The sequence below is a fragment of the Zeus faber genome (genome assembly GCF_960531495.2).
Source record: "Zeus faber genome assembly, chromosome: 22".
Taxonomy (NCBI): domain Eukaryota; kingdom Metazoa; phylum Chordata; class Actinopteri; order Zeiformes; family Zeidae; genus Zeus; species Zeus faber.
This window is the reverse complement of record NC_137209.1, coordinates 8,948,823-8,961,004: the sequence shown is the minus strand read 5'-3', so window position 1 is coordinate 8,961,004 and position 12,182 is coordinate 8,948,823. Positions and strand designations below refer to the sequence as shown.

Sequence of the window (12,182 nt, the reverse complement as noted above, 5' to 3'; positions counted from 1 at the left end):
AGTTGAGAAGCAGCGTTCTACTCCTCTTCAACGGATATGTTTGAGGTTCAGTGATATTTTTCCAAAGCCACCTTTAGCACCAGTCAGCGACGTGCTGTACGTAGGTGATAAATTACAAAGAAACGCAACCTCCCTAAAGTCCCGACATGGCTCAGATAACTGGATGTTGGACCTGCATTGTGAGGGCAGGAAAGCAAATAAGTGATGGGAGTTTGCCATCTGCACAAATCCAATCCTCCAAACGGAGTTCCCGTCAAATGGGCCCAAGATCTCATCCACTGGCTGCTCCAGTGCTGCTCACGGCACAGTCCCTGCAGCCTGCCTACACCCCTCCCGCACCCCCATCAGCAGGGGAAGCTGGTATATTTCCTCCCCTCCTTTATCTAAGAGGAAGTGCCAAAATAAGCATCGGCGGCGGTGGAGTACCCAGGCTTGGGACGCCTCATCCACTGGCTGTTTAGCTCTAGTCTTGGAAAGGACAGGAGGGGATCGCTACTGTCCAATCATCATGAAGACCATCCAAGTTCGTGGACTACTCTTGCTAGCGCTGCTCCAGTTCTTCACAGCAGGTAGAGCAACCATTAAAACTTGTTTCTAGTGGGGGGTGACTTACTGGGGATCAGACTGGCACCATGTGAAACACAAGGGGCTTCGAATGATCTCTGAAGCCATCCCGAGCACGGGAACCAAGGGGTTTAATGTTAATCCATACAGACTACTGTACATGTGGGTGAATATTATATTAGTGTGTAAAAGAGATCTAATTCATTCTTCAATACTAATCACAAGATTTTACAGGCCTAAGGCAATGGGCTTTACCGCCTTTACACAACCAACTTCAATGTTGGTTGAGAAATTATTGGATCTCAGTACCTTTTGAAAAATGTATATAGAACTAGATTTGTCTTGCACTTTTTCTCCCATGCTGTGTAGTTGTGCCTTGGTATGTGCAACGATAATGACCTTATCTGGAGGAGCATCGCAATGTAGTTTCAAAGACGCTCACACTTTGAACATTAGCTCTGGGGCATCCAGTCTAAGTGTTGATTTCCGTTTGTCCTCCAACTTGAGATGAGACGGATGAGAGGCACAGTTATGTGTGCATGTGAAGGTTCTCCTGGCTTATTGCTGACTGTAAGCTTGGACTGACGAGCAAATGATGATGTGAAAAACCTTTTCTCCAGTATCGCTGATTGAAGAATGCATTATTCCACATGATACCAACAAAACACGGATGAATCAGACACAAAGGAATAAAAATCCCGTTTCTATGGGACAGATTACCCTGGTTTCTTGGTTGAAGGAAAGGAAAGCGGGGGTGGCACTTGATTGTTTGTTTTGCTGGTGCCAAAACCGGGCATGTTTCCAGGAGAACCTTTAACTGTTCTGCACTGCCCAGATAGGTGATCTGAGAGGCAGATAGCCAGTGGGAACCGAGCGGCTCCCTCTCTCACAGAAAAGAGAAATCATCATGAGTGGAAAACATCCCGAGCTGGAAGCTGATCTGCTTCCAGTTACCGGCTCCAAGCGCTCACACAGGAAACACCCAAGACAGCCCCTGGATTCCTCTACCCTGCCTCCATACAGACGATCAAGCAGCCACCGTCACAGCAGCACTCAATTAAGAAGTAAAGTCCTACTGTTCCTTGGGTTCCCATTGGAGGGGATCTGAAGCAAAACTGTATTTTTGTTTTGGTATTTTTCACAAAATATCTAAACTCACCCTCTGTAATGAAGTTCATTTTTTTGTGAGATTTAAGATAAATGTTATATTTGTGTAGCCTAATGTTGACACACACACACACACACACACACACACACACACACACACACACACACACACACACACACACACACACACACACACACACACACACACACACACACACACACACACACTTTTTTTTGGGGGGGGGGGGTTGAACATTCCAATTACGAGTTTATGTCATACTTGAAGCCCGTTGGGTGACATGTAGCACGTAGTATGCCATTCCGGATGCAGCGAAAGACAGAAAAGATATGGGACCTTTCATAAATATCCCGGCGGTCCTTTTGTTTGACATTTAACACGACAACAGGTCTGTAGCGAGAGTTGACCGCTCGCCCCTGCAGCAGGGTGAGCGGTCAACTGTTTTCATGAGCCTCCGAAAACCCAGACAGAGGTCAAGATGGTCACTGCTAGAAAACCAAGGGTCATTTATTCAGGGGCCAAGTCACTGTTACAGACAAAATCCAAACAGGTGTCCAGACAGAATCACAGCTGATAGCAGCGAAGACAGGACAACGGGCCTCCTTCCCCTTTTCACTCGGCGGTTCAGACAATAGTCTGTCTGAGACAGGATGCAGCTTCAGGCAGCTTTGGGTTCCGAACAGAGGATATCCCAGTATCCACCTCGACCATGCCCCGAGTCACCACAACGACAGCCATCTTGACTTGTCCCCCCTGATCTTCAGACCAGGCTGAACCAGAACAATGGAGAAATGGAGTGAATGCTTAATGTGACGACCGTTCTGAAGATAGCAGGATTTTTTCACATCTCCAGTGGCATGCTTCATGAATACATCCAAACTATGTGGATGATACCAAACTAAAATTCATCAAGCTTATTTAGGGCTCGTCTGTTGCTCATACTGTAGGAGACATCAATTACCACGTTACCCAAGTTGTAATAAACACGATAAAAGTGGTTTAAAAAGTCATAGGATGGCAGAAAATCTTAGAGATCTTAAAAGCTTGTAACCTCGCTCACTGAAGGAATCCATCACAGTGAGCAGGAGTGAGCGTGTGGATCTGAATGAAATTTTTTTGATTTTCAGATCACTTCCCAGCGTCCACATTTATTGAACGTAACAGCATCTTGTCAGTGCGGTTTCATTTCTTTATTTTATTCCAACAGTTTTAACAGATAACGTGACAGCACCAGCAGCACCAACAGCACCAGCAGCACCAACAAGTAAGTTGTGCAATATGTTGCCCCCTTTTGCCTTTTTATAATGTTTTTTGTTTTTTTTTTTTTATGAAGAACTGTCAGACACTGTCTTGTCTAAGATACAAATTTGAGAATTTGATGAATTATTACCACAGGGTACGCTCCTAGTTGGAATCCGGTTTGAATGCTCATCTTTTGATTTCATCAATATTCGTTATTTGACAATATTTTGCGGATGACTATTTACACTTTCTTAAGATATTTACACATGAGAAATATTAACAATGTGAGTATTATGACCACGCAGGTAGAGGCATCGCATTCACGGTAAAGACTATATTTGTCTATAATGACAATATTGCGATCATCAAATCCCAGACCATATCAAGTCTCATATCACAATATTGATATTATAACAATATATTGCCGAGCCCCATCAGATGTTTTAGAAAAATAAATATGGAATCTTATCAATAAATAAATGCCACTTATGAGAGCATGGAAGTGCCCATTTTTCTTTCATGATCTGCTCCTTCTAAAAGAAGGATCTGGTAGACCAAGGATTTTAGTAACAGATCCTGTCCAACCAACTGAATTGCTAAGCTCCTTTTTTTTTTTTTTTTTTTCTCCCCCCCATTGAAGCTCTAAAAACAGATGCATCAACAACAACAGCTCCTACAACTTCATCTCCGAGACCCAGTACCACTGCTGTTCCTGCTGACGTCAAAAAACCCACTACTGGCACCCGTGAGTTTCAATGACGATACGTGGAGCCTCCTCGTTTCAGGCTACATCAAAATGGATGTTTCCACATCCTTCCTCCCTCATTGTCTGCCTGTCAGTCTGCGAGTTGAGTCCGTGTCTGTCCGTCCGCATGCGGACATCCCTTTCATGTAATTAGACTTGTATAAATGGATAAACAAACAGTCAAGGAGCCATCACGGGTCGTTCATAACACCCTGTCAGAAAAGACAGGGTGTTATGAACGACGACGAAACAGTTTGATTCTTGTTGGGAAAATGATGCTAACCAGTCCCTCTGCACACGTGCTTTGGGCTGGGCGTGTTGACGGCAGCGTCTGTCACTTCCAGACATTGTTTTGTCATGTACATTTTTAGAACTACACCAAAGTAGATCGCCGACCACAACTGCTAACCCGCCTCCACCATCAGCAAAGTCAACAGTCCCGTACCCCAAGGTCAAGGAGACATGTGAGCATTTTGTCCAGAATGAAATGATCTGTTTATCACTGTACTTCAACTATGTACGATTTTTCACATTTGCATTGCATTCAATTGTCTAATAAGCTCCATCAGCCACGGAGAATGAAAGTAGAACCACTGCTCTCATCGATGGCACGCCACCAAAGCAAGATAATTCCTCTGAAATCTCCACAAATAACAAAACGCACGGTGAGATGCCAGAAGACCGGAATGGCATTTATGTAAACAATGTATATATGCGGGGGTATTTGTGTTTATTTATTTGATAGCTTGGATGATACCATTCACTAAACTACTATCATGGGGACATTAGAGTTAACAATAATTACTTCGAAATATATAATTACTTTGTCAAATGTTTCAATTTGGATCTAACTACAACTGCATATTCAATTCTGCAATTCTAACCGGCATTTATTCTATCAGGGAACGCTGGCCACAGCAATGAAACCACCAAGGCAGATTTAAGTAAGTAACTTTGAACACTTCACATCACACAGCTCCAGAGACACAAATCACTGAAATGAAAAGAAACGTTTGGTTCAAACCCAATCTAACAAAGGTTTGATGAGAGGCTAACCGCTCATGTTCCCCAGGTACACCACGCATGCCGGTTCTACCAAAAACCACCCAGGGCACCAAAATCACAGTCACCGTCAAAGGTGAAAATATTTGGATCGTATTTTGATGTATTTTAGTTCGTTTACGTTCATATATAATTAAATATGTCTTGTGAATTATGATCATGCACCAAAGCAATAACTTTACTCGACAATCATTTTCAGGACAGCAAGGCAAAGAAAGCAGCAAGACTGAAGCAAATGGTCCTGGTGAGATACACTGTGTTATGTATGTGCTCCTCTATATGTTGTTACCATCGTTGGAGGCCACGTAGTGCAGGAAGTGAAAGGCTGCCGTCATGAATTTGACAAACCAGTCTAGCTACATGTAGTTGTGGTCATTAAACGGTCGATGATAGATGAACCTTCACAAAAGAACAGCACCCTCAAAAGAAAAAAACATAACAACTAAACAAATCAATTGATCAGAAGGAGGAAATGGAATTCTGATAGACACATTATTGTGTCACATTATATTATCTTACTGATTACCACTTTAAAATAGAGATGGGACAGATCCGATCCAATATTGGTATGTAAATTCCATTCCATGGTCTGCCTCCTCGAGAATTCAACTCCACAATTAATTAACCTTTAAAGCGCAATGCGTGAATAGGAACTGGCAGTTGGAGTTGGGCAAACAGTCATGGATTGAAGCAGCCATTCAGCTGTGTTGGCCCTCAAAATAAGGCGATGATTCCGACGTATATGCGTCGCCATAGAGCCACTGGGAGTTGTAGTCCTATTCCTGCAGCACCACACTGTATCTAATCACCGGATGAGGATTAAACACGACGCAGAAACGTCATACACCCCGATCCGGTTTAAAACCATATCATCCCGTATAGGGGAGTTTGTATTCGTTTTCACAACAAGCTCTTCCGTGATTGCATTCGCTGAAGATCCTTGGCCCACCTTAGCAGCCCGCCCCCCCACACGCCCACAACATCTCATTGACTGCTTTATTGGAACTGGCAGAAGTGGCCTGTAAACAACTGGCCTGGGTTTTTTCCTACTACACAGAGGAAAACAAAGCTCTGGAATCGGAATTGTATCGGTATTGGCACACAATGCATTGGAATCGGACCTGAACTGAAAAAAAAGTGGATCGGTGTGTCTCTACTTTAAATATCTTGTTGAGAAAAAAAACCTCCCAAACACACTGTTAAATAACAGATCGTTGCTGCTTGTTCACCTTGTTCGCTATGTTGATGTTTTAAAAGGTTCTCAAACTAGCAGTGAGGACAAACCACCTGGAAAATCAGGTAATGCACCCTCACTGTCCTGCAGTCATATGTAAATGATCGCGACCGACCGACAGACAGACAGACAGACAGACAGACAGACAGACAGACAGACAGACACGTAAGAGACACAAACATCATTACCTATGAATTAATCTGAGCGTTTGCTCCGCAGACAAAAAGCTGCTGTGGATTCTGTTGCCTGTGTTCGGGGTGGTGGCGGCCGCGGCCATCTTCATTCTCAAATTCAAATTCAAGAAGGTCCACGATCATACAGGTAGATATGTGAACACCGTACAAGCCACATTCTCTTTGTTTCAATAACAATGTTGAAGGTCGAGCGGAGGCTTGTCAGCAGATGTTGATGAAAGTGATTATCATCCGGTCCCAGCCTTAGTCGTGAAATCACGACCCAAACATTATCCAAGACTTCAACTTTTCAAATTTATTGAGACGATCCAAGACAATATATATTTAGATGGATGTACTACAATACGATTCAGGGACGATACATTTTAATCGAATGATCCTGTGTGATTTGGTGTGACACATATGCAAATCTGATACAGTTCTTAACATCTGTTTAATGGAGACATTCACATTTCATTTTAAATATTAAAATAAGCCAATTCTAGAAAAACATATCTTCAATATCTGACTGAGATATGACTAATTAATTGTATCTATTATAATTTTTATCCTGATTTATTTCTTTCTTTCTTCTATTTCTTTTCTTCTTTTTTTAGACTGCTAAGCTTTTTATTTTTTTTAATGCTTATGGTCTGCACTGAAGTGCACCAAACCTCATCATAAGAAATTCCTAGTAAACGGCGAAAATAAACCAATTCTGATTCTAAAAGTGGCATTGAAATATATAAATATACCTTCAAATATATATATATATATTTCATTAAAAAAACAACAACAGGGAATCCTGAAAGTATTTTTGTTACTTTATGCCATTTAGATATAATAATGTCTAATATATTGTGATTCTGATGTAGTAAATATCATATAAAATTGTAATGACCCTGGATGTGATCTGGTGTGGGGCAGTGTGTGGCACGATGGAGTACAAGGGTGAAGTGTTCGGTTGCCGGTTCAACGGTGTGAAAGCAACATGACTTGTAACATAGAATCAGTGAGTCTTCTGCAGCAGCTTAGTTTATACTTAAGTACAATTAGCAGCAAAGCTTCAGTCGACCGACTGGTGACTTTAGAATCTGGCCATCGACTGGTTCATGGCACATTTATATTAATCCAAGGGTCTGTATATTGATGCAGTAGCATCTTAAACGTTAAAACCGCTTTCCAATTTGTATCAGTGAATCGTTACACCCCTAAGATTTATGTCACAAAAATAAATAGTGCAGTTACCCCAAATGCTTTTGTGCATCATTAAAAACAGCAAGTAGCTTTGATCGTTTTGATTGAATTTGATCTGGCAAAAATCGTCACAGCCATGTTGGAAAAGGGGCTTCAAAATAAAAGCATAGCCTCAGAAATTCTGGACACAAAGCAAATATTTGTATAGATCTTCCTATCAAGGGCGCACGCACCTATGGTCCACTAAAATGGACCTGCAACCCAGTTTTGGATCGGGACCCACAAGTTGAGAACCACAAGTCGATGGACACATAATGATCATGACATGTTGTCTACTCGAAACAGACAATCTCCCCTATTTTCGCCAAAATTTGCAAGAAAGTTGTGACAAATCAACACAAATTTCCAACACACAATGATAAAAATAATACAGGGTGATAAAATGTCCTCACAGAAAGACTGAAAGCCCTCATTTCGTTCCGAGTAGGGAGGCACCGGCAGGTTTTTTTTTTAGGGGGGGTTTTCGGACGTTTTCTCTCCATCAGTCAAGTCATGTTTATTTATATAGCACTAAATTACAATACAGTAAAGTCAGACCATTCTGTTTTTTGCTTTAAATCTTGAAATTAAACAATATAATTTAAAACAAAAACAACTGCTGATGCTACATGTACGTGGCTTGTTTGTTTTGCTCGTTGAGCTGAATATGCAGTTGTTGCATCTAATTTCACATGGCTACAGATATTTTTTTGTTGAAGGCCAGTTCGCCCTGTCTCGTTCATTTCATCGGTGTAGCGGAACATAGTCGAGCCGCACGGTTCGCCCTCCACGGTTCGGCTCGTGAAGCATGGATCAATTGCAAAAATTAACATCACAGTGAAATACAGTTTTACTGCTGCTGTTACTTTTTAAAGTTATATTTCCATACATCTGGATGCAGAGTTGCAGTGAAAAGAAGACAGATAAGACAGATACTGCTGTGTTTACTATGAAGCGCAATGATTCGTTTACAGTATGTCGCGCTATGTTGCTGCTACTTTAGGACTTTGTGAACCAAATCTCGCCACTGCTCGTCTGCACTTCCGCCATGTTGGAGCGGTCAAGAGCCGTTAGTAAACAAATACCATGTGTATTGAGAGGTGCAGACTTCTCTACAAAATCAACTGAAATTTCACTGTTAATTCTGAACCGATTTTCCGGAAATTTAGTTTGATATAAACGTGAGAAATTTAACTTAATCCTGGTTACTGTTACTGGAACTTAATTTACTGGGGGCAGATATAATCATAATTTTTCATTCACTACCATGTTTAAAGGAAGAAGGTGTCATGCGTGCCTCATATTGTAGTTTAATTTAACAATTGAGGATTGAATATTTTATATATTGCAAGATTTTATTTAAACATTGGACATTTTGAATGTTGTTTTCATTGAAGACCATAGGTTCAAAAAGTTCCTTGCTTTGTGTTTTACAGAATAAATGGAAAGCAAAGTTATATATATTTTTTTGCTGATACGAAAAATGATCCAATCTATGACTCAAAACCCTGATACAATCTGATCCGTGAGCTTTATGATTCATTGCACTCAAATTGCTTGTAAAAAAACGACAATCGGAATCGGCCATGAAAAATCATGATCAGTACATCCGTATTCAGGGGTATTTGTATGGCATCAGAAAATACTTTACCAGGCATTAGATTCTCGGCCCAAGAAATCTTAGACCAATTTAATAGGGGTGTCTCTATTCCGATTCGAAAATCAACCGAAATGACGTTCGATTTCGAAATCACAAACAGGTTTGCGATTCTTCCTTTATTTTTGTGGGTAATATTGTCAAACATGGTCGTCATATTGGGGCGGTCAATATCCGCCGGTAAACAAATGCAATGTGTGCTGTAGGTTGCGGGCCCCTCCGCAGAGTCGACTGGGGCAGTGTCCCCCCGCAAAAAAATAAAATTACTTTTTTTTTTTCCTTTTAAATTGGAATTTACAGTCCATTTATGCTATTTAAACACATGTACAAACTAGGGATGTTAAAATGTGCCGACTAAACAACTGACCGTCTCCGTATCAACAGTAAAATAATGTCCACCTGCACTGCTGCCGTGGTGTGCGCTGCAGGAGTTTCACTTTCTCACTGGGGGCTAATTTATTTATTTCAAGATGTATTTCATAGGCATTTATTTAATTTCATAAATATTTTTATTTGCGTACTACGTCCACATACATCCTCTTTGTGCGCACAAGTGAATGAGCTGTGTGCGCTGCTGTCGCCCTCCACCGCGAGGGGGGGGGGGGGGGGGGGGGGGGGCGGATCGGGGCCGCACCGGGTGACTTCTGTCAGGCTGTCCCTTGTCCCATCTCTACCGGTATTATCATGGCATGTGTGAAAGGGCACAAGACTGAAATTTTCCGGAATATAGCTGCATGTGTCAAAAGTGAAACTCACTAGCGGTGCCAGAAAGGTTATCCCAGTAATTTACCGGGAACTATGTGTGAAAGGGGCTTATCCATGGAATAGCCGTCAATGCTGGACATTTTTATATATATATATATATATATATATATATATATATGATGTTTACATCGAAAATAGTAAAATCATGACACCCTACAATTTAACGCAAGCTAATTTGTAATAACGTTGCCTCGCCAAAATGCAATTCACTAAATTTGGTTTGCCATAAGCTTGTTTTGATTCTAGATCTCTCAGTATCTCACTATAGGTGAAAATGTGTTATTCTACTTCATGTAAGACTACATTCCTTTAAAAAAAAAAAAAAAAAAACAACTGAGATTTTGGATGTACCCCATAACTACATTCAAGGCAGTGGAAATTAACATACATTTGTGTACCCATTCAACAGAAACCATCGACAGTGGCACTGAAAAGTAAGTATCTCTAAAATGACAATTCATACGTGTGTGCTGGTTTTTAAAAACAATAGCTCATTAAACGGCCTCCTGTTCCACCGCCTACGCAGTGCCTCTTTCCAAAGCAGGCCTGACAGCACCAAAGATGGGGTGATGCTTCTGGGGGTGAAGTCGTCAGGCGGAGAGGAAAACGGTACATCCCTTTATGTTAAATGTCCAATTCCGTTATCATTCCATGGTTGTACTAAGTTTAATTTCATACCAGTCTCACACTCCTCCATTGGACTTCTACTTACTCTGTGGACGTTAAGGGCTTTTAATATCTTATTGTGCAACCATCGGGCTTTGCTGGGAAGGTGTTTCCTGTGATTTTGCGCCCCCACCCTTGAACGACCAGCAGGAGTTGAAAGATAGCGACTTCCTCATATAAACACAGATTATTTTGGACCGGCTATTGTGCGGCCTGCAAATGTCATTGTGGACCAGACTGTGTGTGTGTGTGTGTGCGTGTGCGTGTGTGTACTACTGAGGTTGTGTTGTGAGGGATTCTTTTTCTTTTTTTTATTGGTCTCTCTACCCGTACAAATTTGAGGATAGAATTCCCCTCCCCTCCTCCAAGGAACAGACGGAAATTGAGTCAGGTTTCAGGAATTTTGCTTTCGCAGAACGTGCAGATTTGTATTAGTTAGGTATTTTACATAAGTACTATAAAAAAAAATTTTTTTTTTTTTATTATTTCTGCAGCTCTTTAACAAGTTAACTCAAACATATTTCAATCTCAGATTCTAGCAAATAGACTTTGGTATTCCACTATACAGTATAGCTCCCGACTAAATTGCATTTAAAACAAAAATGTGTCTTCCACTTAATATTAATCCATTTGATTTTTATACAATAACATTTACATTTACAAAAAGGTACTTAAATTGATCCAAGGCACTCACAAGCAATATAATTTTAAAAGTCCCCAGCAGTTTGCTTTTATATTTTTGAAGTACTAACGCACATTTTTTTAAATAAAAGGCATTATTTAACATTATAAGAGCAACTCCATCTAACTGACATTGAACCAAGTCTCCAAACCAACACTTTATTTAAGTTGGAGTTGTGTGAATTTGTAAAGGCTCGAACAGCTGCCTCAAGGTAGTTCTTTAAAGTTTCTTGGTGTAATAAAATTCTAGCCAAGACTTGAAGTGTGATTCAGATGAAATATAATAGATGAAATAGTAACAGTAAGAGTTTTTCTAACAAGAACCACCTGAGCTACATCAGACCTGGATGGTACAACTCTACCATCTAGTGTTGCTTTGAGATATTGCGAATGGTACAAGTACTTCATTGTTGAAAGCTGATGACATGTCTTTAGATGAAAGTTTTGTAACATTTTTTGTGAACATAATTGACTCTTTTGTTTGTGTATTTCAGCCGCAGCAAGATAAGAAGAAGAAGAAGGTTTGATGGGGAAGTAACAACACTGATCCATGGATGGGTAGACACTACTGCCAACGCACTGATGGTCCCAAACAGCTTTTCAAGCTCTTTTTTTTTTTTGTGTCACATCGCTAATGGCTTCATTGTTTTGGATAAAATACTGTATTGTATATTGCACTCACTTCAAATCAAACACATTTCTGATGTAATAATTTTTTATATTTTTTGAGTCTGTAAAGTAAACACTTTTAGGATTAATAAAATGTTGTTTTAATTATTGTGTATAAATGAACTTGTTTTTACAACTTTTAGTTTTCTATTAATCCAAACTGTCAGTTGATCACGGACCAGTGCAATTCATTAAATCTATGCACAGACCAAATTAAATGTCTTTGTGTTTTCTCATGTAGATATTCTGGGGATTTATTTGAATCCAATATTTAATCACCCCATTGGTTTTGTGACCAAATCATTCTGTATATTATAAAAATGTGTGCATGCCAATGTTTTGAATATAACGTTTATTGAAAA

The 12,182-nt window shown here is 40.3% G+C and overlaps 1 protein-coding gene across 1 annotated transcript; it reads left to right on the top strand.

Moving 5' to 3' along the window:
* The first annotated feature begins 395 nt into the window (after positions 1–395).
* Positions 396–12,032, top strand: LOC307246908 (uncharacterized protein). The gene is made up of 13 exons (XM_080022948.1): positions 396–569; positions 2,898–2,954; positions 3,573–3,677; positions 4,049–4,141; positions 4,238–4,342; positions 4,580–4,621; positions 4,750–4,815; positions 4,939–4,983; positions 5,997–6,038; positions 6,193–6,294; positions 10,214–10,238; positions 10,331–10,413; positions 11,646–12,032. The coding sequence occupies exons 1-13, from the start codon at positions 509–511 to the stop codon at positions 11,657–11,659; spliced, it is 840 nt and encodes a 279-aa protein (XP_079879074.1). The 5' UTR covers positions 396–508; the 3' UTR covers positions 11,660–12,032.
* The last annotated feature ends 150 nt before the right edge of the window (positions 12,033–12,182 follow it).